This window comes from Stylophora pistillata, chromosome 5 (genome assembly GCF_964205215.1).
Source record: "Stylophora pistillata chromosome 5, jaStyPist1.2, whole genome shotgun sequence".
In the NCBI taxonomy this organism is placed as follows: Eukaryota; Metazoa; Cnidaria; class Anthozoa; order Scleractinia; family Pocilloporidae; genus Stylophora; species Stylophora pistillata.
Genome location: NC_142523.1, coordinates 24,338,155 through 24,364,119, shown reverse-complemented (window position 1 = coordinate 24,364,119; position 25,965 = coordinate 24,338,155). Strand labels below are relative to the sequence as shown.

General features: G+C 36.6%; 2 protein-coding genes and 1 long non-coding RNA gene across 6 annotated transcripts in view; 2 read left to right on the top strand and 1 right to left on the bottom strand.

Moving 5' to 3' along the window:
- Positions 1 to 15,913, bottom strand: part of LOC148730951 (uncharacterized) — a 42,688-nt gene extending 26,775 nt beyond the window's left edge. For all 3 annotated transcript variants that reach the window (XM_088761419.1, XM_088761421.1, XM_088761420.1), the window contains exons 1-7: positions 15,711 to 15,913; positions 15,170 to 15,511; positions 12,054 to 12,317; positions 10,844 to 10,962; positions 10,140 to 10,204; positions 9,810 to 9,946; positions 712 to 822 (exon numbers count right to left, since the gene is read on the bottom strand). In XM_088761419.1, the coding sequence (XP_088617545.1) occupies positions 712 to 822; positions 9,810 to 9,946; positions 10,140 to 10,204; positions 10,844 to 10,962; positions 12,054 to 12,317; positions 15,170 to 15,511; positions 15,711 to 15,783 (1,111 nt within the window). In that variant the 5' untranslated portion in view covers positions 15,784 to 15,913. The remainder of the gene's footprint in view (positions 1 to 711; positions 823 to 9,809; positions 9,947 to 10,139; positions 10,205 to 10,843; positions 10,963 to 12,053; positions 12,318 to 15,169; positions 15,512 to 15,710) is intronic.
- The window catches only part of LOC148730948 (uncharacterized), a 61,987-nt gene that overhangs the window by 16,359 nt on the left and 19,663 nt on the right, over positions 1 to 25,965 (top strand). The window lies entirely within an intron of this gene.
- LOC148730950 (uncharacterized) lies at positions 18,517 to 20,638 on the top strand. Its single transcript, XM_088761436.1, has one exon. It carries the CDS (start codon positions 20,317 to 20,319, stop codon positions 20,629 to 20,631), a length of 315 nt encoding a protein of 104 aa, XP_088617562.1. The 5' UTR covers positions 18,517 to 20,316; the 3' UTR covers positions 20,632 to 20,638.

The window sequence follows — 25,965 nt, the reverse complement described above, 5'->3', positions numbered from 1 at the left end:
TGAACGGTTCGTTTGCTTTTTCCTGGTCAAATTGATGTAGTCAGTCAATGTTGATGCGTCAATGACTATATTTCTATATTAGCTCTTTTTCAAATTAATATACCAACGCTTGAGGAACTCAGTATACCCGAGAAAACTCGTAGTATTCATTTACAGCATAACAGTTGTCTGCTTTCAGAATAATTTACATCGAGCAGTTTATCTTGCAAGGTATAATTTGTTGTTTCCTGTCGCCAACTGAATGCATTTGCAATTGAGTTTGCCGGGCGCTAAGATACAAATGATCAGGTCATCTCGTACATAAAATCGCAGACATGTTATTCTGCTTGTTACAGTTTATATCATTTGTTTTCATGGTAACTTTTGCCATCATAAAAATCTCTTTCATACTATCGAGGCTCTTCATTCAAATTAAAGATGAACGGATATGACAGCATTCGACGAATAACCAACCATTACTGTAAAACTACTTTCCCATATGATAAAATTATGCGCCAAGGCTTTATTTCGCTATTAGGAGATGTTCTTGTAAATTGGGCTCTCGGTGCACAATTTTCTCTTTCTTTCTTTCTTTTGGAAAAAAAGTATTTGCAAGTCAGCATGATTATTATTATTATTTTTTGTAATACTTTCAGGGTGGAAAAAGCACAGCCCACAATAAATATTAAAATATATACAAGAATTTAAAAACAAATTAACTACAGTACTTACTGCATTGTTCGTCTGATCCATCACTACAGTGCCTTAACCCATCGCAGCGCTGAGACGCATAGATACACTTCTGTGGATTTGCACAAGCAAACCCATGGACTGCACAAGTTACTATGAGATGATGAAAAGAAACACACGAATTGTGACAAATCGTTTACACTTCATGTACATTCAAAAAAAAGAATAAACAACGAATATTAAGGGCTACATCACGACTCATGCAAGCGCTGTCACAATTGAAAACCCCATGAATGGGCGGTTAGCAGCTTAATTTCAGGGATTGATCTTTTGTAACTGATATTGTGAAGTTACATTTCATCAGAAATCAACATTGATCTCTACGCGGTTTTTTTTTTCTGGAAGGCACTCGCGATGGGTCGAAGTACCCTTGAGGGCGACGCGTTTGATCTCTTTTCAGACTTAGCTGCTGACAATCTCTTGATAGCACAGAATTTCTGCTTTTCTCTTTTGTCAAAGTTTTTCTTACCTTTTTTTACTGACATTAAGCATGTTTTTTTTTTTAGGATAATTTTTTGGGATAACAGCTTTCCCTGAAAAGCTGTTATTTTTGTGTTCTGTCGATTTCCGTATAATGTGAGTTCGAGTGAACTTTTCAATCAATCAATACTTTATTTACCCACGTAGCATCAAGGAGTTCATAGAGCTCGTCCAAAATACGTACGTTCCTCTAAGATTAAGAATCTAAAAAACCTAATACATACTGTCAAAACCTAATTGATTAGGAATTAAAATAACTAACAATTATTTTATGCTTATTTGTATTTGATACTTTAGACTGACAGAATATAGCCGTCAGATTATGTTTTCGTCGAGTGAGAAGGCCCTGAAATTTATTGAAACTCTCAGAAAAAGATCAGAAGGAACAGGGTCTACATTCTAAATTGCAAGGAAACAGTTACCGCGGAAGCTCGACTTCTTCAATTCTTTTGGTTTTTTTTTGTCCTTATTTTTTAAAGTGCACCTGAACCCAAAAATTTTTTTCAGTTAACGAAATAAGCTTATTTTTTAAAGTATTTCTGTACAAAAATTGTTTAATTTGCTCAAATCTTTAATTTTCTGTGCCCAGTCAAAATGCGGAAAATCAGCCGCCATCTTGCCCCACGACCGAGTTTAAAGAGGAATGGCTCTAGCGGGTAATGTGCCGTCAAATCGAGAACACGAAAGTCTGCATTTTACACATTTTCACTTGTTTGGGAAGGCTGTCGTCGATATTGTCCGAAATATGCCGACTAGGTGTGTTGTATGAGGAATGTATGAAGCGCGATACCCACTTGCAAATTTCGCACGTTGCTATATCCTTCTACAACACACTTAGTCGGCATATTTTCGGACAATATCGACTACAAAGAATGTTAAGGGTTACATGACGACTCATGCACGCGCTGTCAGAATTGAAAACCCATGAATGGGCGGTTGGCAGCTTACTTTCAGAGATTGATATTTTGTGACTGACATTGTGCAGTTACATTTCCTTGGAGATCACGTTTGATGACCAATTTAACTCGACGGAATGGTGTCCATTCATTCTTTTTTTTCTGTTTACCGTAATGGTTTTATTGAATTCAGCGTTTAAGTGGCTGTCCACCTAAGAACGGATAAGGCAAATTTCGGACCTTCGCCAATTTCCCTGATTTTTACTGTGAAAGTCGATACTTCTATCCCATGAACAAATATTGCGTTTGTTTTGAATCAGTCTAGTTTTTTTCATTTTTACGAGATATTTTTCAAGGTGACCTCAAAGGCACCCAGTTTCACCCCCCCCCCCCACCTCCATAATTTAGCTACAAAAGTCGAACCATGCTGAAGCCGTATTTTAACCTCTTAAAAGCTTTCTATTTTATATGTCTAAGATCAACCCTCTGCCACTACGTTAACGGTCAAATGGTTACACTGTATTTATTTTTCCCTGAGTTACAAATTTTTCAAAATACTTACCTCGAGCACTGAAATCTGTGATGCGTGAGGTACATGTGGTTGAAAGGTATTTTCTCTTATGTGGGACCTGATCTAGAGTCAAATCTATTACAGCCTATAAGCACTTACACCTAATAAGTAAATTATGGAATAAAACTTTTGGGCACTCCTCATGGCGCACCGCACAGAGCTTTGCAAATTTCACAAATATTCGCCATTTTGATCGAAATCAAAGATAACGCGATCCGACCAACAAGTAAATTTGGGATCTGAAAACTTGTAACAAATCATGAAATAAAACTGAAGAGTGGATTTTTATATTGAAAAATACATATCATGCGACTTTTTCGCCGTTAAGTTGAAAACATTGGTGTTCTAAAGAGGAAAGACCTGTGTTTATAGTTAATAAATTATGAAAATTAGCATTATTTAAAATTGTGTCCATAAAAATTTTTTTCTACGATGTTCTTAAACACAAAGAGCAGTCTCTTTTAACTGAAGAGCATATTATTCCACACCTCTCAGTTTTTTTTTATTTTTTTTTTATTTTGTTTATTTGTGCTTTTGGGAGCATTAGTTCATCAGGACCAGAAAGTTTCCTTGCATTCAGATTGTTATTGCAGATTTGTTTCCTATTGCATTTCAAGAAAGTTTTTGCATTTGATTGTTGCTTAATTTAATGCCATACAGATGATACTGAGTCATATCTTATATAATTATGATTAATTGACTATTTAAAGAACCTTTAAAAACTGATTATCATATAACTGATACATGTACTCGGCTCGTGAAAAATAAATGACATGTTTACATGGATGATACTTAATTAATGTACATTTTTATGCTTTCATTTATACTATAGCTTTTCCAGACACATTATCCACAGATAGTTCATTTTGAAGCACAAGAGCATACAAAAAGTAGCTATTTACTGCAACAGCAGTCAGCATATAATGTAGTTCAAGTTTTGTGCTTCCACTATTCAATTCAACTTCTTGGTTGGTCAGATCTAAGTATAGAATGCGTTAAAGCTTTTCAAATGATTTAACATCAATTGTTGGGCCACAGCTGAGAAAATCATGAAATTGTTTGCTGGATCTCATCAATGTTCTGTATATTTCTGCTACTTTTCTGTCTTGTCTCATTCTCTGTTGTGGATAAAAAACACCACCTTCCACTTTGCACCAACCACGTTTGATCCAACTTTATAAGTATCAAAAACAAATGGACTAAATTCTTATGGTTTCCAATATTTTTGGTTGTATTGAGAGCCATAAGAAGTCACTGGGGGTACTTTCTAGTCAAAACTAAGCAAAATATTGTAATGGCCTTCTCTGAGATCTACTCAAAATTTCTCTTCAAGAGCAATCAAAACTCTGAGTCTTTCTGCATATAGTTTTATTTGAATCCCTGGTTCACTGTGTCCACTTGATTTAAAAATAGCATTAATACACAGATCAAGGTCTTGATAATCAAAAGTTCCTTCTGGAAAAGTGATTGTATTCCAAGTCGATCCATCGTCAGTGCTGTATTTTAATTTATTATTGTAACAGTTATACTTTGTTGCTGTACCAGCTGTAGCTCATGCTGAGAGAATCAACAGCATGCAATGCTATATTTTGCTCTTTCATCCAAAACAAAATCAGGAATAAGCTTGAATGTAAAATCATGAGTGACAGAACGTTCAATTCCAGTCCCATTTGAAGAAAAACTGATAAATGTTCTTTTCATGTATAATATGCCCATATTAATAAAAAAACTGTATGATATAATTAACAATTATTCCATGAGCGTGCATTGGATATGAGATGATAGATAGCCAACGAGGCGTGTAGCGCCGAGTTGGCTATAATCATCTCATATCCAACAAGTACGAGTGGAATAATTGTTTTACTAAAAAAAACCGACCTCAAGATATTAGACAAAATAATCTTCTCAACTTTATTTTGTAAGAAGAAACCGGATGTTACAATGTATAGATATTAGATTATGGTATATTGGCTCATATACCGTAATGGCTAAGCCAATAAAGAGGCTTGAATTGCATTATCCAATGCTCCAGTTTTTAATGATGAATATTATATCTTTTCAATGAATTTTATTCATTGTATTCATTTTTATCAAGATGGTTAAACATTTGCTAGTATGCTTCATTTCTGAGTTGAATATTATTGTGTCCTGCAAGTCTTGTACCTGTAAGAAGTCTCAATCTTTTGAATCAAATCTTTTGGTGTTGTATAGAATACTTTTGAATCAGCAAGAGATTGTTTTCCACTGCCTCTGTGTTTTGGCATGATTGTTTGCAATAGTATTGAGATTATTGAATATTTTAATAGCTTTAGCACTACATAAATTTCTTCTTTCCATAATTAAATCAGTCAAACTCTTATTGGCTTTTAACCTTCATAAATAATTTGCCCACCTTTTTGTCCTTCAATAACCATCTCATTCATCAATCTTTGAACATTTATCATCAATTTACCATAATAATTGTCCATTATCTATTTTATAAGCATTGCTTTTCTTCTGTTTGTAACTCCCCATTCCTTTTCCTTTCTTGATAAACTTTCATCTTATCACCTTTTATAAATTACAATATCTAATGAATCTCTGTAATTTTAATGTGATTTAATCATTGAATCATAAAACTCCAAAAGAGGAGAGTCTTTTTTGTTCTTTTAACATCCTCTGGAGTTGCACTTAATAATTGTGATGGAGGCTAGTGGAAAACCTTCGTGAATTTCTCTTGATTTGGAAAATCAAAGGGTCACCGAGCACTTCAGTGTCTTGTGTAGACAACCCTTCATCAACATTATAAATGTTAGCAGGTACGTGGTGGTTCGATCTCTAGCATTATTTAACTAGGTAATTCTCTGTTTAAAGTATTAATGTCTCTGTTCATTTCTGTAATAATTATCATTGAGACCTTTTCTTACTGCAAACTGATTTTCCTTTAATTCAACAAATGAATCAATCTGTCTTGTTTTTCATCAACTGACTTTTTCAATTCTGTCTGACTCTCTATAACAGGTTTGAGAGACTGTCTGCTTGCAAACTGTGATTCAATTATTTGATCATTACAGTTTCTGACAGTTTGTTTGATTGCTTTTCTCATGTCTGTGGTTTTTGCTGAGCTGTTTTCATAATTTGTATATTAATTTTATTCAAATCTGAAGTTTTTAGTATTGCAAACATGTCTTTCTGAAATTTTCAAACACATCAGCCAACAACAATGCATCACTTTGCAGATACAAATTGTGATATTCACCCATATTTTTCAATTTCAATGTCTTTCAAACATTATTTTTTTGAGCATGTTCATATTCTTCATCTGTTATGTGCTCACCAGTCAGAATTAACTGTCAGTAAAATTCTTCTTTTGGTGGCAGCTGTGTTTCTTCAAATTTTTCAAAGCTGTCCCTGTAGTCATAAGAATAAACACCTTTTTGTTTCATAAGTTTGTATTGTTCATCTTTCTTGAACTTTTGTCTTGCATATTTGAAACTGTCTTCAGGTAATTAAATTATCAACAAGCTTTACAAGAGAACTGCTCATAAACTGGAAACTGTCTTGAAACACCAAAATTATTATTATTCAATGTGAAAGCCATTATATTTCTCCATATTATTTGGAATGACGTCCAATTTAATCTGGTTTTTTCTTCAACCAACTTACCAATATTTTGCATAGTGAATTGAGAATCATAACCTCTCAAATTATGCAAAATCACAGGAATCCTCATCTTTTTAAATATTGAGCCTAAGCTTCAAATTACAATCCTGATGTGCTCTTCCACTGAATTCTCCAGTAATATGATCATGATCTCCCACTCTGACGCATTCATTTGTGTATTTGTTTTGTAAAAATATTGTAACTTTTAGCTTTCTTGAATTTCTTCATCATCAGTCATTTCAAAGCTTTATTGAAAGGCTTACAAACCATATCTTTGCAATATTTTGTTTCTTCAAGAATTTGTTTCAAAAGTTTCTCCACAGCATTCTCACTTCTGAAATACTGAACTGGTTTACTAAGTTTGTCATTATAACAACAAAGTAGTTTATAAGCATTTGTAACCACAATCTGTATGCTTCTGATAAGGTTCTGTGTGTGGCCTCAAAATCAGCATAAACGCAAAATGGAAGTGGAATCTGTCTGTATAGACGTAAAGAAAAATTTTTCACCCTTTTCTGGCATTTTTTTATTTTGCTTTCCATTTATAGCAATACAATCTCCATATGTTTACTTAATATATCTTGACTACTAAAACACTGTGGATAATACATACAAATGTATTTCCTCATTATGCTTGGTTTTATGCCTCATCATCTTGTTGAAATCTTTTATCAATACAGTCATAATGGCTCTTGTTATCATAAGTTATCAATTATAAGTAGGCTCATTTCATTCTGAAATGTTTAGGTTGTTTTCATAACCAAAAACATAAATTCTGATGCAATTCTGTTTTTCAATCTTATTATTGTAATGTTTCAGTGAAACTTGAAAATCAACACCTGAGTAATCCAATTCATCAACAAACTCTTTGTCTGTCTTTCTGATTCTTTGTGAATTTATTCTCTGCTGCCGATTGAGATGCTTCACATGGCACCATCTAAAACATTCATTATTTTCATTCTTCATATTATTTTATCAAACTCTTTGTAAGTACTAATTCACTTGGAAGTTGCATATATGAAGACCCTTCCATTAGCTTTTATTTAACAATATTTATAATATGTTGATCAAATCTATCTTTTGTCTCCATCCAGATCCTTTAGAAATCCAATTACCAATTCTATTAATAAGTTCAGAGCTTGAACTTTTAGGATCCCTCTCAAGATCAGCCGCATTAATCACAGTTTTTGAATATGAATAATTAAAAATGCACTTTGAAATTCATCTTCACCACCCTTCATTTACTAAAAGTAATTTTTAAAGTCTCAACAAACGTAAGACCTTTCATTTCCAATAATTGACCTCTTAACATATGAAAAATCGCTTTCCTTGTTTCTCTCAACTGTTTCAAAGCATTATTATCACTACGAATACTGATTTTAAATGATTTAGTAAATTCACTCAGTGCGTTATCCTTGAATGAAATATTAGTTCTAATAGTCCTTGGTTTTGGAACAGGAGTTGCGATATTATTTTTCTCATATTCTTGAACCATTTTGCTTAACAGATTCTTGTGATCTTGGCATTGGAATTGGTTTAATTCAGCCAATCTTTTGTCATGTTTTAAAATCCAATCAATCAAAACAGAGAATTCATTTTTTTTCAAATCTATATTTTTAAGATGGCTCCTCTCCGTACTATAGTTAGATAAAATTTTTCACCCTAATTCTTGGCCATACTCATTTCTGCTTTTTGTATGTCATTTACCTTTTATAACTTATCCTTAATGTTGAAAGACAAAACTGAAATCTAGCGAGAATTTTCGTCAAGTGTGTTTTTAGACTTGATTTTTTTTTTATTTAAGAGTTAAGAAAAGGAATAGAAGTGTATTATTACTTTAAGCCAGTCAATGTAAAAGTTATAGAAAGCAGTTTGTTTATTTCCCTTTCCTTTTGGCGGTCTCATCTGAGTACAATTTCTTTCACCTTCTTATTGTGGTAACGTTGTGAATTTGGTATGGAAGGAGATGTTCAGTTTCTACGGTAAATGGAATTTGTTGTAGTATATTTCGCGGTAAGCTATGTTTTTGATTATGTCAATGTGCTAGTTAAGGATGAGAGTAAATCTCTCTAGTAAAAGTTCACCCCGCACAGGAATTCCTGGAAATTTCTACTTCTTGTACTTTTAATTATTTCCAGACCCGTTTTTTTGGATAAAATTCTATGTCAAAAGGAATATTTCTTATACCTTTTTATCTTCGCACTGAATTTTGAATTAGATAATGTGCTGTAAGACCACGTAGCATTTTTGGGGGTGGTACTTGTGAACGACCCTTCTCCGAATCTTCTCTTTATTTTGTTGTTGTGTAAGTCTTTTAAGGCTATTTTCTCTTAATATCTCGTTTCAAGAATGATTCTACATGTAGTTCTTCCGATAGGTTAATTATGATTTTTATATTATCAATCTTGTTTCTGTTCTGGCCGATCTTAACCGTAAAAAGGTTTGAAATTTAAGGTAGAAAATCAATCAATCAATCAGTCGTTTATTCAACACTATTGCAGTAACAACTGAATTACAGGGGGCGGTTGCGACATATATTTTGAAATTTGACAGACTTCACAAAATCATTAAATGTTTTGCATTTTCCAGTAGAAGCCTGAACCGATTATGAGCCTGAGCGTAAATTAAAACCGAGGTAGTAAACCAGCGGAACCCGAAAGAGACTAGTAAGTGTTTCTGACATATGACAGGACTTGGCAAAATTCACGCAAGCTTGTTGCCGCCTATCACTAAGGAGTTCAAGGTCAGCAAGATGCAGTGCGTCGCTATAACAGCGATCAGGGAAGACAATATAAAAAGCTCTCTTCTGGACTTATTCTAAAAGGTCACTTAGGTAGGCTGGAAGTGCGCCCATGCAGGGGACGCATATTCGAGCACAGAGCAAATCGTACTGCGATATACAGATACTAATTGGGAAGGTGAAAGTCCACTATTCTTAAGAATCCTCATCCCGTAGAGGCGTTTGGTAGCTTTGTCGTATATGTACTCAAAATGTGCCTTCCATGAAAGGTCATCAGAAACTATGACAATTGCACAAAAGTTACATGTAGATGTCCAACATACAGTTCTGATCGATTAGTAAAAAGATTCTTCTGTATTTTTTTAACAAGGAGTAAATAACTAATTAAAAAGCACCTGAACATGGCCCCTACAGGGCATTGCTAGTTTACACATACAGTATTAATAATGGAACAATGATCACTTATCTATTTAGTAAAATATACAAACTGAGAGAATACAGACACACAGCTGATTTTGAATAAGAAAACAATTTCCTCTGATTACACTGTAACACTTGCTACAAAGTTTTCCAATTCAGAGCTGTTTACAAGTAAGGATAGAGAAAATGAAGAGGAGTTTACTCTGACTTGAGAAGCATAATTTTAACAAGAGCTAATCTTAAAACATACAGATTACAAAGATTATGTAAGTTTGTAACTTTCCATACACAGACAAAATAGAATCTACTTGTCAGGTAGAACATGCCTTACTTGGATTCAAAACAAATGCACGTTCAACTGTGAATGCCCCAAGCTTTCCACGCTTGATTTCATCTTCCAGTGGTTTTAAAGGGTCAGTAACAGATTTTTCAAACTTCATCTGTACTCTAGCAACAACACTACCAGATCTATTAGTAAAAAACCAAACTTGCAGATCAACAGTCATTGCTTGCACAAAGATGAGTGGTTTATACTTTTCTTAGTTCCTAAATGACCATAGAGTACCGATAGCTGATGCTCATTCAATTCTCCATTCTTCTTTCAAACAAAAAAAAGTTATTAAAACATGCATACACTGAGCACTCTAAAATTAACAATTACCTGAAATCAAGAAGACCCACACTGTACAGTTGTTTTCCAGGATTTTTAGCATAAACCTTGGAGATCTTAAACAAAAGGAAGAAAGTTACTTCAGTTTACTTAGAACAAAAATGCTCAAACGTACAAATTATTCAGAAGTATACTTTTACATGTATGCAAAACACCAAATACCATTAGTCTGCTTGACATGTGTGAGAACAATGTTTTGCTTGCTTCACCTTCACTTTTGGTGTAAAATTTACACTTATATTATTTCAAGTATGCACCACCATTGGTGTTGAAACAAAATTAAAGCCACATTTAAATGATCTAATTCCCCAAACTAAATTTGGAATAAATTCAAAGCTATTACAATCCGATCCCCAAATATCAATGCCAGCCAATGGGAGATGGGATATTAATCAAATACCCAATATCCATTCTTTGTGACCCTGGTTCAGAATTACAACTCAAAAGAAATTTGTCCCATTATTCCTACGAAGGTTTGTATTTGGCAGCTACCTTCAGTGAATTAAAAGGAGGCTTTGTCAGCCCAAACAGTACTGGACAAGAGGAATTACATGATAGGTGTATCTGTATCCAAACATCAAAAAACTACAAATAACCCCTCTAAGACAAAACCAAAACATGTACTGGTAAATGTAAAAACAAGTTTCTTGACCTGCCATGGTCACCCATTGTACTCATTCTGGCAAAATACTTACTTCTGATAACACATTTGCCCGCAATGTTTTGAACTCCATTGACTGTTGGTTATTCAAGGCTGACTTCCAAGTTTCACTACTTAATGTTATTCCAACTGTCCTTATTTCACAATCATTACCTACAGTATAAAAAAAGAGAATAAAAGAAGTATAAAAAAGTACCCTTTTTCTACTTTATTTTGACAATCAAATTAAGTCCATTGCTTTATCTGTTATTTTCCAAAAATTTTAGTCAGATCTTGAAATGTATGCAGGTTAGTGGGAAAAAAGTACTTTTACAAAGAAAACAATAAACCATAAAGTTGGTGTAATCTCCTCAAGGCTTGAATTAAAGAAAAACCTTTCCAAGGCAAAAAGCATCATGCAGGTTATCCAATTTCAGCTCAGCTTTGTTTCTTTCTTGAGTCTGAAAGCAGTAGTTTTCAAAAATACAGTGTGGCAAAGTTCATTTTATCATGAAACTAAGCCACAGATACATGTACATGTAAAGTACACTTGTCAGTCAACTGATGATTGTTCACATCTAAGAAAATGTTTCAAGCACAGAAATGTCTTTGCTCAAAATTTATCACTGAACCAATCATTTTAATCAAAACTTGACACCCAAATAAAAAATAAAGTCCATTTTGAGCCTTGTAAAGGTCAGTGAATAGCTAGTGAGAAAGCACTAGGTCCCACTTTTCACAAAAATTAATGGTCTCACAGAAACAGACACCACAATCATCTGTATTAAGATCCCATCTCATCAGGCATATGTAAAACAAATGCATGTATAAACTGTGATGTCTAAAAAAATTAAGACAGAAATGAAAACCTTCTTTTTGATATCTCAACATGAAAACTAGAAGGAAAATAATTATGTCTTTCAGTGCTTTCAATAAGACCCGGCACCCGCCGGAGCTCCGGCGGGTATTCTGTTGTGAATCGCCGGGTATATTTCACCGCGCTCAAGTCACAGTCACCACGCTAAGTCGCAATCAAGTCTCTTTCCGGCGGGTGTTGTACCGAGGTAGCCACCTATTTCAAATCTTATTGAAAGCATTGGTCTTTGTAGTGTTTAATGCACACCACATTGTTTTGTCTGCAGTTTATGTATGAATCAAAATACAAGTAGAGCTGTTTCTGTAAGAATACATGTGCATAGAGTAAAACTTTGCAATTGCATTGCAGTATTCAGAACAACTTTGATGACACAGGAAAGACTGCTTACATCTTATGCTAGCTATGCTGACACTGGTAGCATCATCTCCATATCCATTACTGGCTGTACATCTGTATGATCCTACATCCTTCAACTCCACATTGGTGAAATGAAGCTTGTAACCTGTCACATTAAATTCTTCTGCTGGTGTACCATCTTTTGTCCAAGTTATCTTTGGGAAAGGGTCACCAGATGCATTGCAGGTCAGAGTTTTGTTTTCTCCAATGGTAAGCAAAGGTGTTTGTGGGGGTGGGTCGGTTATTTCTGGAGGCACTGGGAAATAACATTTAGAGATATGTGTTTAGATTGTGGGGATATATCACAGTTATTACATTGTGTACCATGTTAGATACATTTCTAGGAAATTGCTATTTCAAAGGCAATGTAACTATTAAGAGAATGTTGTGAATAAAATAAAGAGACAAAGATTAGCCATCTAATGACTGCAGAGGAATAAACTTGTTAATGATAATAATATATTTAAACTGATACATGCATACATATATTAAGATGTTAAGAGAGAGATGCTTGGAACCCTGTGGTTAATGCCCTGGGCTTGGCTCAAGAAGTCCAACACTAAAGCCCTAAATGGGTCAATGCATTGTAAACTCGAGCAGGACCATTTACCCTTGCAGTGCCTCTCTCCACTCAAGATTGTAAATAAGTACAAGAAAACCTGAAAAATACTGGACTAATCCTAAAACCCTGTGGCATCCTCTCCCAGGGGTTAGCAAGTTTCCTTGACAATCCTCAGTGAGAATCTCTCAGGAAGTAAATACACATGACCTTCCTGACTTCCTTTAATAGATCATTTTCACTCACGTGACCAAAACCCTGACAACTGTTGCTATGCTGCCATATTTGTGTACAGATATCGCATGCAAATCTACTGCGTCCTTTGAAAGAACTGAGATGGTTTTGTGCTTGATTGTCGGCTGTGGAAATAGAGGTGGAAGGGATAATGTATTATGTTTTGCTAAAGCACCTTCGATAATTGAAAATCAAGGAAAAGAAGCCAGAGAATTGTCAGAAGAAAGAAGATCACGCTGGATTTCTGCTATTAGCACATAGAGACGATCTCACCGATACCATTTTGGAAAACGATCACGTGTGTGAGAAACACTTTGTTTCTGGAAAGGCCGCGAAATCATGGGATAAATTTAACGTTGATTGGGTCCCAACTCTAAATTTAGGACATAATAAGGAGACTGCATGGTCATACGGATCGAGAACAAGCAGCAAAAAGAAGTAAGAGAGCGAGGGAATGCGAATTGGTGAAGAAGCCGGCATTTGCCAAAAGGGTGAAAGTACTGGAGTCTGAGAGGGAGGAGAAGTTTTTCAAATTTAGCAAATCGGGGCAGCAAAGTTTAGATTTAAACTTCAAAGGTAGCAAGGCAGAAAGTCTAGAGAAGCCCACAGAGAAAGGCACACAAACTGACTCAAGAATGTTTGTTGACGTCGGCACGCAATTAGAAGAGTTTGACTACCATCTATCTTCGGCCACGCTTCTATGTAAAATAAAACGCTTGCAATATGCAAACATGATTCAGCTAGCCCAGCCTTACAGCCTTGGCAATGAGCGGATAAAATTGTCCCCTCCTTTTCTGCTAGAATCCAGATAGGGATTCAAAAGTCATTCATTCTCTGGGAATGTCTCACCTTGGCCAACACAACAAATTTGTTTGCAATTATGTGGCCTTTTATGCTGGTTATAAATCCCAAAACCATCTGATTGTAGGCTTCTAGGCTTCAGAAAGCCTTAAACTGTTGTTGCGTGTAGAAGCTCGTCTCCAAAACCAGATAGAAAAGGAGATCTGTAGATTCAACTGGAGGCAAGCAGTCTGGTTGAAAATTCTTACTCTGAATAAGGACGGGATTGATTCCAATCGCCAAAATTTTTTCTAAAGAATGCTGCCTTACTCATGGTTCTAGCTTCTTGGCATACTCAGAAAGAGGAAGATGGATACTGATATCAGTATTGGCACTTCATTTTACTTCCGTTGCTGCAGTATTCATTTTTACCGGCAAAAATTGTGGATGTGCTTATTATTTGCATAAATAATATTACCCTGGGTTGTACACAAATATGGCGACCGGAAATAATGTGATGTCACGTGAAAACGATCTATACAATTGCAATATCTGTTTCACACAGCAGCCTGAGTGTGGGTTATCATGGGTTAAACATGATGTGAATATATTAAAACTTACAACATCAAAAGGAAAACACAGCCTGTCATAATCATAGATTTCAATAAACAAAAAGACATTCAAATTATTCAAGTCAACGGTTGCATACCGTACCTCCCTGAGTCGGCTGTGAAAAATTATAAAATCTCGTTTTTAAAAGCCGATAAATACTTTAATGTTGTAAGAAGTAAATGAACCGTTCAGACATAAATATTCAACGCTAGATGACTCATGCAAAACTGACATAGTTATGTGGTAGTAACGAACAAACAATACAGACCGGTAGGCTACCATGAATATTAAACAATGACGATTTCGAGAGTCATTTACGAAGTAGAAACTGTGGATCAGAAACAACACCTTAGTGAACAATAAAGCGTTGAAATCACGTTGAAAGGTTAAAAGGAGTTTTTCTCAACGTTAATTGGTGCAAAAGTTTGAGGAAAATCGTGCACGTACTCTTTACATGTATAATGGTTGCACAATACACATTTACATAACCCAAGCTTAAGCTGAATTATCAATCTTTATCAAAGTAAAACAACTTCAATCGAAAGAAAACTAAACTGTCACATAACGATCAATTCACCAGAATTCCAGCCATTCCTAGCGTACGTGAAAAAATGGTTACAACGAACAGGGCTGAAAAGTAACAATCCGTTTGAAACACTGAAAGTGCAACTGCGTTCAATCGAAACCGTGTCGTTAAACGGTACAACGGATAAGCTTATCGTTCCCTGCAACGAAAGTTTAATAAGATTCATTTACTGAGAGAAACAGCTTTAGATATAAAATTTTCTTAAATATATTTCTAAAACGGGCACGATACTATTAGAAACAAATATAGGTTAGTGCGTACATGAATTGACAAGACGCAAAAAAATGTACGACAACACGAAGTGTATTAAAGCAACTCATGAAACAGCATTACTTACCAACCACCTTAATCGTAACTATATCTCGCGCTACCTCAGCTGCTTGAGAATTCAGCAGAATAATAGCGTAGGTGTATTCCTCATTTCTCTGTACGTTCTTCAGTGTTAGTGTCGCTGGGAGTGAAGCCTCGAACTCACTCGTGGAGCCCGGATTGAACGCGTTCCCATTTGTTCTGATTGCTATTTGTTTAAGATCTTCACCAGGTTTCCTTCTCCAAAACTGAACGAAATAGTTATTTGGTGCATCAGATAACTCCCATTCAAGCCTGACTTGCGCGCTGTTTTCTCCTAAAACCACAATGGTAGGATTGGAAGGAGGTGTTCTACTAATTCTAAATGACTCTGGAAAAGAAGACAGACAAAATTAAACTACATTTCAACACATCACACGTAACTTTAACATTTCGAGGTTCATTCGTGAGAAAATTTAAGGATGTGTTTGGGTATGCTGAATTCTTTTAGGATAGTCGAGGATTTAATCTCAAATAGCAAACCAAGATAACATTTCTATATATAAATATTCTTCACTCGATCTACTAACCTGACTTCGAGGAACAGAGTAGAAGCGTCGCTAAGACCCATCGAAAAACCTCAGATGTAAAAAGTTTCATCATCCTCTCACGAACCGTAATTGATTTAGAGGTTCTCTTTTCCAAAAATCAACTAAAGAAACATTCAAGGAACGTCCGTTGTATTTTTGATGAATGATATCATGGGACGCCAACGCCAAGCGGAAACCTTTGATCGAGCCCAGTCCTCCTCCGACTACAGCGGGCATACACATATACATATATACATACTTACACACATACATACATGATAATTTGAATATATCAACAAAGTTGATATATTCAAATTATTAGGTCAGTGGTTCGAATCCCGTACAGGCCTGATTTTTTTCAGGTCTGATTTTCGCAATTGCTTAAATAGCGCTATCTACTGCGAGGATCGTGCATCATATGTATCTAATACCGCAGTACAAAATATATGAACTTCATATATTTCATTGTATCTCAAAGTTGAAATGGTAAATTGGCCACCGTTACGATTATAAAAGCTGACGTTTCGAGCGTCAGCCCTTCGCCATTCGCTCCGACGAAGGGCTAACGCTCGAAACGTCAGCTTTTATAATCGTAACGGTGGCCAATTTACCATTTCAAATTTGTTGATATATTCAAATTATTTCGTTAGCCCCACCGACGCAGCCCCAAACAGTTTCTTTAGAAACTATCAGCCTTTATACATACATACATCTTTATTTAAAGTGCCCCCAGATCAAAATTTTCGTACGTCACTTTTTTCCATTTTCGTGTTCAGTGTGTCCCCTTCACCAACTCTGCCATATTCCAGTTTAGAGCGAGCGCCAGATATATCTTTTTTCGGGCCGTTAAATTCATGATTTCGCTTCCTCCATTATTTCATCATGTTCCGGAAGTTGACGACAGGACTCAGAGGAAGTGACGTCAGACGCTCAACGCGAAAATCTGACACAGCGAAATGTCAAGCAAACATAACAGAGTGCTTTACTCTATTCTTACAAAAACTAAACAAAAATGACTGGGCATCGATGCGTAATTCAAAGCTGAAGTAATCGCGCAGACCATGCTGCAGGTATTTCTCTGCATCGGAGCCTTGCAAATAGATCAGAGCGGGAAAAACGGATGCGATTTGTGGGACCTCGTCGAGTAAACTTCCACAGAAATATTTGTGATCTACTCCGAACACTTCTCGGAGGACTGTTTCGAGAGATCTGTGTACTTTGAAGGATCTAGGCGAAGAATTCTGTCTGCCGGGTTCAGTGCCTACCGTTCAAGAGAAGGGACAAGAAAAACCGTCCTCAGTGCGATCTCGACGCCGGAAAGCGAAGTCTACAACCTCCACGAATTTTGTCACCTTTACATATAAGCTGATCAATATCCACCTTTAACAACTCTCTGGCAGAATACCTTACACAAAGGAAAGTACTCGGTGAACATTGTAAATAAGAATGATAAAATAACCAAATTGAGGATTGAGATTCCTGACCTCAAAGAGCTCACTTTTATACAAGATATCAAAAGTATAATTGTGTGCTCTGATTCTAAAAAAAGCTAGCTTAAATATCAGCGAAAGTAGAACAAACAGCTTAAAACACAGAGTGTAAAAACACTTTAAAATGTATGTTAGAAAGATTGGCAAGAGCGAAGTCGTGATGTGGACCTGCCTAATTACAAATTAAATACAATCACAATAAAATATATAGTAAATATTGAAGAAACAGAGTGAAATTACTTCTTAAATACAATTCTAATTAGATAAGTTAAATACAAAACAATATTAAATTTACAATTAAAAATACAGAAAGTCATCGTGTTTCATTGAGACACAGCCGGAACCTTTGGCAAAATGTATGCCATTGAGAAGATGCTTGTTAGCCTTAAGCTTAATTTTAAACAATCTTAAGTTAGCACATTCCTTGACATGATGGGGAAGAAGATTCCATACCAAGGTGGCCCTGTGTTTAAAAGAAGACCTGCCAATTTCAGATCTTGGTCTTGGCACTTCTAAATTTTGAGAATTTCTTAAGCTGTAATTCGTTTTTGCCTTAGAAATTAAAATATTTAGATCCTCCTTATTTAAGCTAGATAGGATTGATAGGTCAGAACCAGCAGTCTTTTAACAGAATACGAAGAAATGGGATTCCATATGATACACGATCCTCGAAGTAGATAACGCTATTTAAGCAATAGCGAAAATCAGACCTGAAAAAAAATCAGGCCTGTACGGGATTCGAACCACTGACCTCTGCGATACTAGTGCAGCGCTCTACCAATTGAGCTAACAAGCCAACTAGGAGCAGGCCGTTGAGTTGATTCGTAATAAACCCGTGAAAGTGATAGATCAGATACAATGAAATATATGAAGTTCATATATTTTGAACTGCGGTATTAGATAAATATGATAGACGATCCTCGCAGTAGATAGCGCTATTTAAGCAATATTTAAGCAATATTTAAGCAATGGCTTGTTAGCTCAATTGGTAGAGCGCTGCACTAGTATCGCAAAGGTCAGTGGTTCAAATCCCGTACAGGCCTGATTTTTTTCAGGTCTGATTTTCGCTATTGCTTAAATAGCGCTATCTACTGCGAGAATTGTGTATCATATGTATCTAATACCGCAGTTCAAAATATATGAACTTCATATATTTCATTGTATCTCATTTATCACTTTCACGGGTTTATTACGAATCAACTCAACGGTCTTCTCCCATTTGGCTTGTTAGCTCAATTGGTAGAGCGCTGCATTAGTATCGCAGAGGTCAGTGGTTCGAATCCCGTACAGGCCTGATTTTCTTTTTTTTGTTCAGGTCTGATTTTCGCTATTGCTTAAATAGCGCTATCTACTGCGAGGATCGTGTATCATATGTATACTATTTCATGTAGCACATGTGATGAAGAAGGTATTATTTGTGACGACTGCAAAACTCTTGGTTACGCTTCACCGAACACATTAAAGCGAAAGTGCAAACTTTGTCAGCTGGATGACCTTCCCTGTTCGCGAATGCACGAATTGTCATGGATATCTGACTCTGAAGCTTCCCAGAGAGCTTATAGCACTGTTCTTCAGGGGAAAAACCCGAAAGCACCTATTCCAGATCCTCCACACGTTTTAAAACTTGTAAGAAGTTCTTTGTTCAATTAGTGGACATTTGTTGGCGCTTATCTGGTTAGCATGAAGTTGGTGAGCAGTGCGAGAGGAGATACAGATGAAAATATCTCCAAGCCAATAGCCAAAGAACCTCCCCGTAGCTGTTTGCGTAACAAGGATCAAATGAACATGACAACCACAGTTGCCCTTTTCCGCAAGTCAGTTGTCAGACTCCTTGCCTGATGATCCGGTTGTTGCAACACTCATACCCGAACAAGATAGGTAATGGCGTCAAAATCCTGCTGAAAGTGTGCTGAAGTTTCCAACTACTGTGGCATTTTCCTCTAAAAACAGTGTTCTGTTTATTTGTGAAAGAAAAAAGTCAACAATATTCATGGAAAATTTGCATAATCCCGTCTGTGCCATTCCGATTGCTGGCCCCGAAGCAGGAATTTGGAATCCTCAAGGCATTGTAACAAAAGATGATTATCTGATAGTACTACTACATAGGGAAACAACTCTGGTTTAAATATTATCGATATTAAACAAATACTGAACAAGAGTTTTGCACTTCTTCAACTCGAAGCCAATGACGCAGATGTCGAGCCTGGTAAAGGTGAAGCTTCAAGTCAAACTAGTCCATCTCGTAAAGTGAAGGTATACGATGTATGCCTTTGGTCGACAGGAGAATTGACCGAAGGCGGGTGTTTAGTCTCTCTCACTACTACCCCTAAATCTGAGAATGAGCCGCTTGGAGTAGACACGTCAATCTTCGCCCTCAGCTTTGACAAGAAGACCATTTTCAAAATAACGCAGTTTGACTTTGACATCCAGCAAAAGCATTTTAAATCCCAACTGGAGATTCATTTTCTGGTAAACCAGGGTCAATTGCTTTGCATTTATGATTCTCCGGAAGGGCTCCTTATTTCGATACACAACCAAGGAATTCAATGCCTTCCTCGTGCAGACGCCTTTGTGGATCTAACCAGTGTTGTTAAGAGGGACCCGTCAGTTATCCTTGGGATCACTAAAACTGCAGAGAAGCCAGTCTTCTCTGGTTCTCATGACCATTCAGTGAACTTTTGAAGCGACTGCAACGTTATTCACTCACTGGGAGGAAGCCAGCCAGGGATGCAAGACGGTTTTACAGTTCAGTTTCATTTGTCATCAGCGCTTGCGTCATATGGAGAATCTATATTTGTCTGTGACACGAGCAATCAAGCTGTCAGACTAATTTCAAGCTTAAAAAGCTATTAACTTCTCGGAGAGAAATTAGGGCCATTTGTTGAACTCTTTCAGCTTGAATAAGAACTATCAAAGAAACCAAGCGTCGGACCAAGTTTGGAAGACGGTTTGAACACTCTTAAAGAAGCGGCCGATGTCATGAAAACATAGAGAGGCAGGCAAAGGGAGATGTAGTTGCCCTAAAACACAACTGGAAACGTTATTTGGAGCCCTTTTTCCAAGCCATTCTTCGGGAGGACCTTCATCGCAGCAATGATGGCGTCTTTGAGCGCACCATGCATATTAACTGGCTTGAGCCGTCAGAGGAAGATCCGTTAGTATACACTGTAGGCAATGAAGACAACAACAACCCACCTCAGTGTATTTTAGATAATGCAACGTTGGTTCAGGATGGTGAGAAATTTCTCCTAAGTCGAAACGAGGAGCAACGCCTGAAAAACTTGGCTAACGGGTCCGACGAGGACGATTATGAGAGCAGTGGTGAGAAGGAAAGTGATGGTGACAACCGTGAAGACGATGATGATCAACCGACGCGTTTCGAAGCTGGAAGCAGTAGATCTGGCAGGAGAGTGACACGATTTGTGTTTTAAAAAGATCAGAAAAAATCCCGGGCCTTTCCAGAGTAAAACTTTCCTCAAGTTTTCTCGATAGATACATTTCAATAGATTTCTTACAAAGAAGACAATGAGGACTCACGCGTTGAAGACCAAGTTTGAAGCATGACCAAATGATGTTTTTTTAAACGAATGGTCAAGAAAGGTTACTGCGATAAATACGTTTTATTCCAATATTGGTTATGAAAATGAACTTTTCAAAACGCTAATGAGGCTTTTATTAACGTCAATTTCAAGCCTTCTTTTTTTGTCGGGCGGATGGAATCGAAAGGTATCATATTTTTCCGAAAAATTTGTTTCCCTACGTTTCCCTAAACAAGTTTACAAATTGTGTAGTATCGCACTAGTTTGTTTTGAATTAAGGGAAATTAACCTAATAGTTAAATTTGAGCAAAATCAAGAGTGTTTACACGTTCCTGGTGAGTGTTTACACTTTTCTGGTGAATTTTGGAAGAAAATGAAGCCTCTTCTTCCTAACTCTGGCATAAATAAACTAAGTAACATAACTCTTGTAGAGAACGGTGTGGTCACGACGGAACCCAGGCAGGTGGTGGAAATATTTAATAGCTATTTCGCCAATGTAGTTTCAACAAATCACCGCGAAAATGACTTCAACGATCATCCAAGTGTGAATCTAATCGCTAGCAAAATGCTGCTAGATCAGTTTGTCTTCCAGCCTGTGAGCTGCGGCTATGTTCGTCAAATCTCAGACAATCTAAATCCGCGGAAGGCTGTTGGCGTAGATGGAATTTCACCGCGTCTCTTAAGGCTCGCTGCTCCCATACTAATGGAGGAGATAACACAGCTGATCAACTATCTGATTATGAACCAATCATGGCCAATCGAATGGAAGAGTGGGAACTTGACACCGGTATTTAAAAAAGATGAGGATACACGCAAAGAAAATTATCGTCCTGTTTCCATTCTTACCGCCATTTCTAAAGTGTACGAGAAGGTTATGTTTGACCAGCTGTACGGCGCTTTCCGTGAATATCTTTCTCCGAATCTATCTGGGTTCTTGAAGAAACACTCTTGTTGCACCGCACTCTTGAAGATGACTGAGGACTGGAGGCGAAGCCTTGACAAAAGGGAGGCAGTTATAGCCGTGGCAGTGGACCTATCCAAAGCATTTGATTCTATTAACCATGACCTCCTATTGGCTAAATTAAAAGCGTATGGCACCTCTCCGTCAGCATTAAACTTGATTTCTTCCTATTTGTTGGGGCGAAGACAGCGAGTTAAGTTGTCCGGTGTTTGCTCCAGCTACTCAGAAGTAATTGTGGGCGTTCCCCAAGGGTCCCTCCCCGGACCGCTGCTGTTTAACATTTATATAAATGACTTGAACTACGCCATACCAGATGTATCTCTGAGGTTATACGCCGACGACACAACTATGTATGCCTCAGACGTCTCACCCATGGTTCTCGAATTTGTAGCGGTAATGATCGTGGTTTCGAGAGAATCATCTGGTGATCAACAACACAAAGACGCAAGCAGTACCCATTGGTCCCTGTAAGTACAGCTACGACCTGGCCATACATAGCTCTGTCATTGAGACACTGCCATCTATCAAAATACTTGGCGTTGAACTTGATAGCATGCTATCTTTCAAGGATCACATTACTAAACAGCTTCAAAAGGTATACGCTAAAAGTGGCGCACTTAGGAGAATCATGCGTTTTGTCCCTGATAATGTTATGTTAAGGCTCTATAAAACTTTCATTCTCCCTCATTTTGAATATTGTTGCCCCCTCTTACTTGGATTGGGGAAAGTGCAAGCGAATCAGCTAGAAGATGCCAACTATTATATTCTTAGATCACTGCTAGGTTATCTCAAGTCTACCCTTTATGATGAATTGCTGCGAATCTTGAATATGGAAACGTTAGACCAGAGAAGGAAACAACAATCCCTTATTCTGTTATATAAATGTTTGCATAACGACGGTCTCAAATACATCAGAGATTTTTTTAGTTTAAGGAAACTATGTACAACCTGAGAGGAACCGGCATTAATTTGTGCGCACCTAAATTTAATTTAAATTTTATGAAAAAATCTTTCACTTATATGTGTGCGCAGCTGTGGAATGGATTACCTACAAGTGTAAAGCTGGCCAATGATATCAACCTTTTAAGAAGCTATTGAGAACATTGAAACTTTAGCTGCTTCTCAATTTTATACTTGTATTTAAGTGACTCTCAATTTCATTGTACAAATTTAATTTTTAATTTTAATTTTAAATTATTTAAGCTATTGCTTCACCATTTCATACCTGTATTTAAGTGACTTTGAATTTTACTGTACAAACTTAAATTTTAATATCAATTGTTAGTTATTTTAATTTCTAATCAATTAGATTTTGACAGTATCTATTAGGTTTTTTAGATTCTTAATCTTAGAGGCACGTACGTATTTTGAACGAGCTCTATGAGCTCCTTGACGCTACGTGGGTAAATAAAGTATTGATTGATTGATTGATTGATTGATTGATTCAACGGAGTATCGGACACTTCGATGATGATTGTTAAAGGTTATATTCTAACAACAACAACAACAACAAATTTTATTTAAGCTTAATATGGAAAATTACAATGCTTGGGCCGCAAGTAGCTAGGGCTATTCGAGGCGGGCACAAGAAAAGAAAATAAAAAAAGAAAAAAAATAGGGAAAAGAATTCTATAGAAAATGATTATTTATATGTATAATTATAATGTGTAGACGAACAATCCTAAAAGAAATCTAGTTTGCCGTGTGGCTTATAGACAGAATGAAATAGGAGGGCAGACTGTAGTATACACTGGAAGTACGGCACAGTTATAATTTTGAGAATTGTACTCTAATATCAGCAACTTATATAATCATCCTCTTTTTTCAGAATTTCAAAGAGTTTTTCCTTTATTGCGCTTTTGAATTGATTTTTTTTTAGTGTTTTGATAGGAAATGGAATACTGTTCCAGATCAAGGTGCCAGAAATAGAGAAGGCTCTCTTCATATTTTCAGGCCTAACTTGTTCAACATAATAATTTTCATTGGTAACAGATCTAGTCTGGTAACTGTGGACAGAGGCCAGCTTCGTGAACATGTTCTTAATGTTATCAGGAACTAGATTATTGTGGACATCGTACATTAAAAGACTCATTTGCTCAAAGCACAAGAGTGATATCGGCAACTGTTTAGTTTGTAAGAATAACGGAACTGCATGAGCTCTTGGATCAGCGAAGAACATTAGCCTAAGGGCTCTCTTCTGAAGAACTAGTAGTTTATGAAGATGCGCTTCAGCAGTGTGACCCCAAGCACAAATGCCATAGCTGATATAGGGTAAGATTACAGAGCGGTATAAAGTGACAAGTACGTGACGGGGAACAAAATGTCTGAGCTTGGCGATAATTCCGATTGTTTTACTGATTTTCTGACAAATGTAATCTACATGAATTTTCCATGAAAGATTCGAATCTATGAGTACACCAAGATATCTAATGTAGTCTTTCATTTGTAACAGTTGACTAGTGTTTGGATTGCTATTTACCATTTTAATATTAGGATAAAAAGAAATAGTCTTTTGGCGTGAGCGAAAGATAATATAATTGGTTTTTTTTCGATGTTCAGGGTTGATTTATGACAGCTAGCCACGAGGAAACTTTGTTAAGTTCTTCGTTAATCTCAGATTCAAGTTTTTTGAGATCGCCGTTTGCATAATTAAACTAGTATCATCGGCGAACAAGTAAAACTGAAGTTTAGAAAAAGCAAGGGTCCCAGTACAGAGCCTTGGGGTACTCCACAGAGGGTTTGATGAACATCAGATATATAACCGTTGACGGTCGTATACTGTTTACGACCAATCAAGAACGACTTAAACCAATTATTCGCTATACCTCTGAAGCCGTAATTTTAAAGTTTTGAGGGAAGAATTTCATAATTAACTGTGTCGAAGGCCTTTTTCAAATCAATAAATAAACAAAAAGTGAATTGACCGTTATCAAAATTAGTAATAATGTCATTTAGGATTTCTAGAACAGCGTGTTGTGTACTATGCTTGCTGCGGAATCCATACTGTGATGAATATAATATATTGTGTTTATTGACAAACTTGACAAGTCTTTTATAAACCAGCTTTTCAAATATTCTGTTAAAAACTGATAACAAAGAGATCGGTCGATAATTTCCAGGCTTTGATGCATCTCCTGATTTAAAGACTGGAACTACTTTGGTGGTTTTAAGTTTGGCTGGGAAAGAACCTGAGGATACTGAAACATTAAAATTTTGAGCTAAAGGTTGGGAGATAATATGGCAAGACAATTTCAAGATACTGACCGGGCATGAATAGAGTCCATAGGCTTTGTTATTTGGTAATAGATTGATTTCAGCTACAACTTCTGCAGGAAAAAAACGGTCAAAATAAAAGGAACTTTCTATTGGCGGGTCTTAGAAAGTACTAAAATCATGATCCAGCGACGAAGAAGGGATACCCGAAGTCAGCTTATGTCCAACAGTTGCAAAGAAAGTGTTAAGAGAATTACTTATTTCCTTTGGGTTGAATATCGTTTCCGAGTCGGCGTTAACAAGGCGGTGTATTGACGATTGGTTACTATTAGTGTTTCTTGAAATGATATCATCTATGCCTCTCCACGTTTCTTTGGAGTTGTTAATATTTTATTCAAAATAACGTTCATAATAATTTGAATATATCAACAAAGTTGAAATGGTAAATTGGCCACCGTTACGATTATAAAAGCTGACGTTTCGAGCGTCAGCCCTTCGTCGGAGCGAATAGAGGAATTGTGGGTTGTCTGTGCTTTTAAAGGCAGAAAATGAAGCTACGTTATTGGTGGGAACATGGCAACGAGAAAAACACGAATAAATTAGTGGAATGAAAAGCGTTCGTTAATACCTGTGGGATTTAGATTGCCGGTTTGAAAGATGAGCTTTTGTTCAAGAGTTTTACGGCTTTCCGTGCTACCTAAGTGCAAGGAAAGACCGCAGATTGCCATATCTTGCTTAGAATGATTAGCTAAATTAAAATGTCTAGCGACTGGTTTCGATGTGTCCTTGTCATTCCTCTCCACGTCGCAATGGTGTTCTCGGAATCGGCCACATAGTCTTCTGCCTGTTGCACCGATGTAAATCTTTTTGTAATAAGTGCAAGTTATGCAATAGATTACATTGGCGGAGGTGCACGTGAAGTGATCGGGGATCTTCATGGATCGTTTGGGTCCCGATATTTTCTCAGTGTTGTAAATGAAAGGACACGTTTTGCATCGTGCACGAGCGCATTTAAAGTGCCTGATTGGTCATTAGTCTGAAAAGAACTTCCG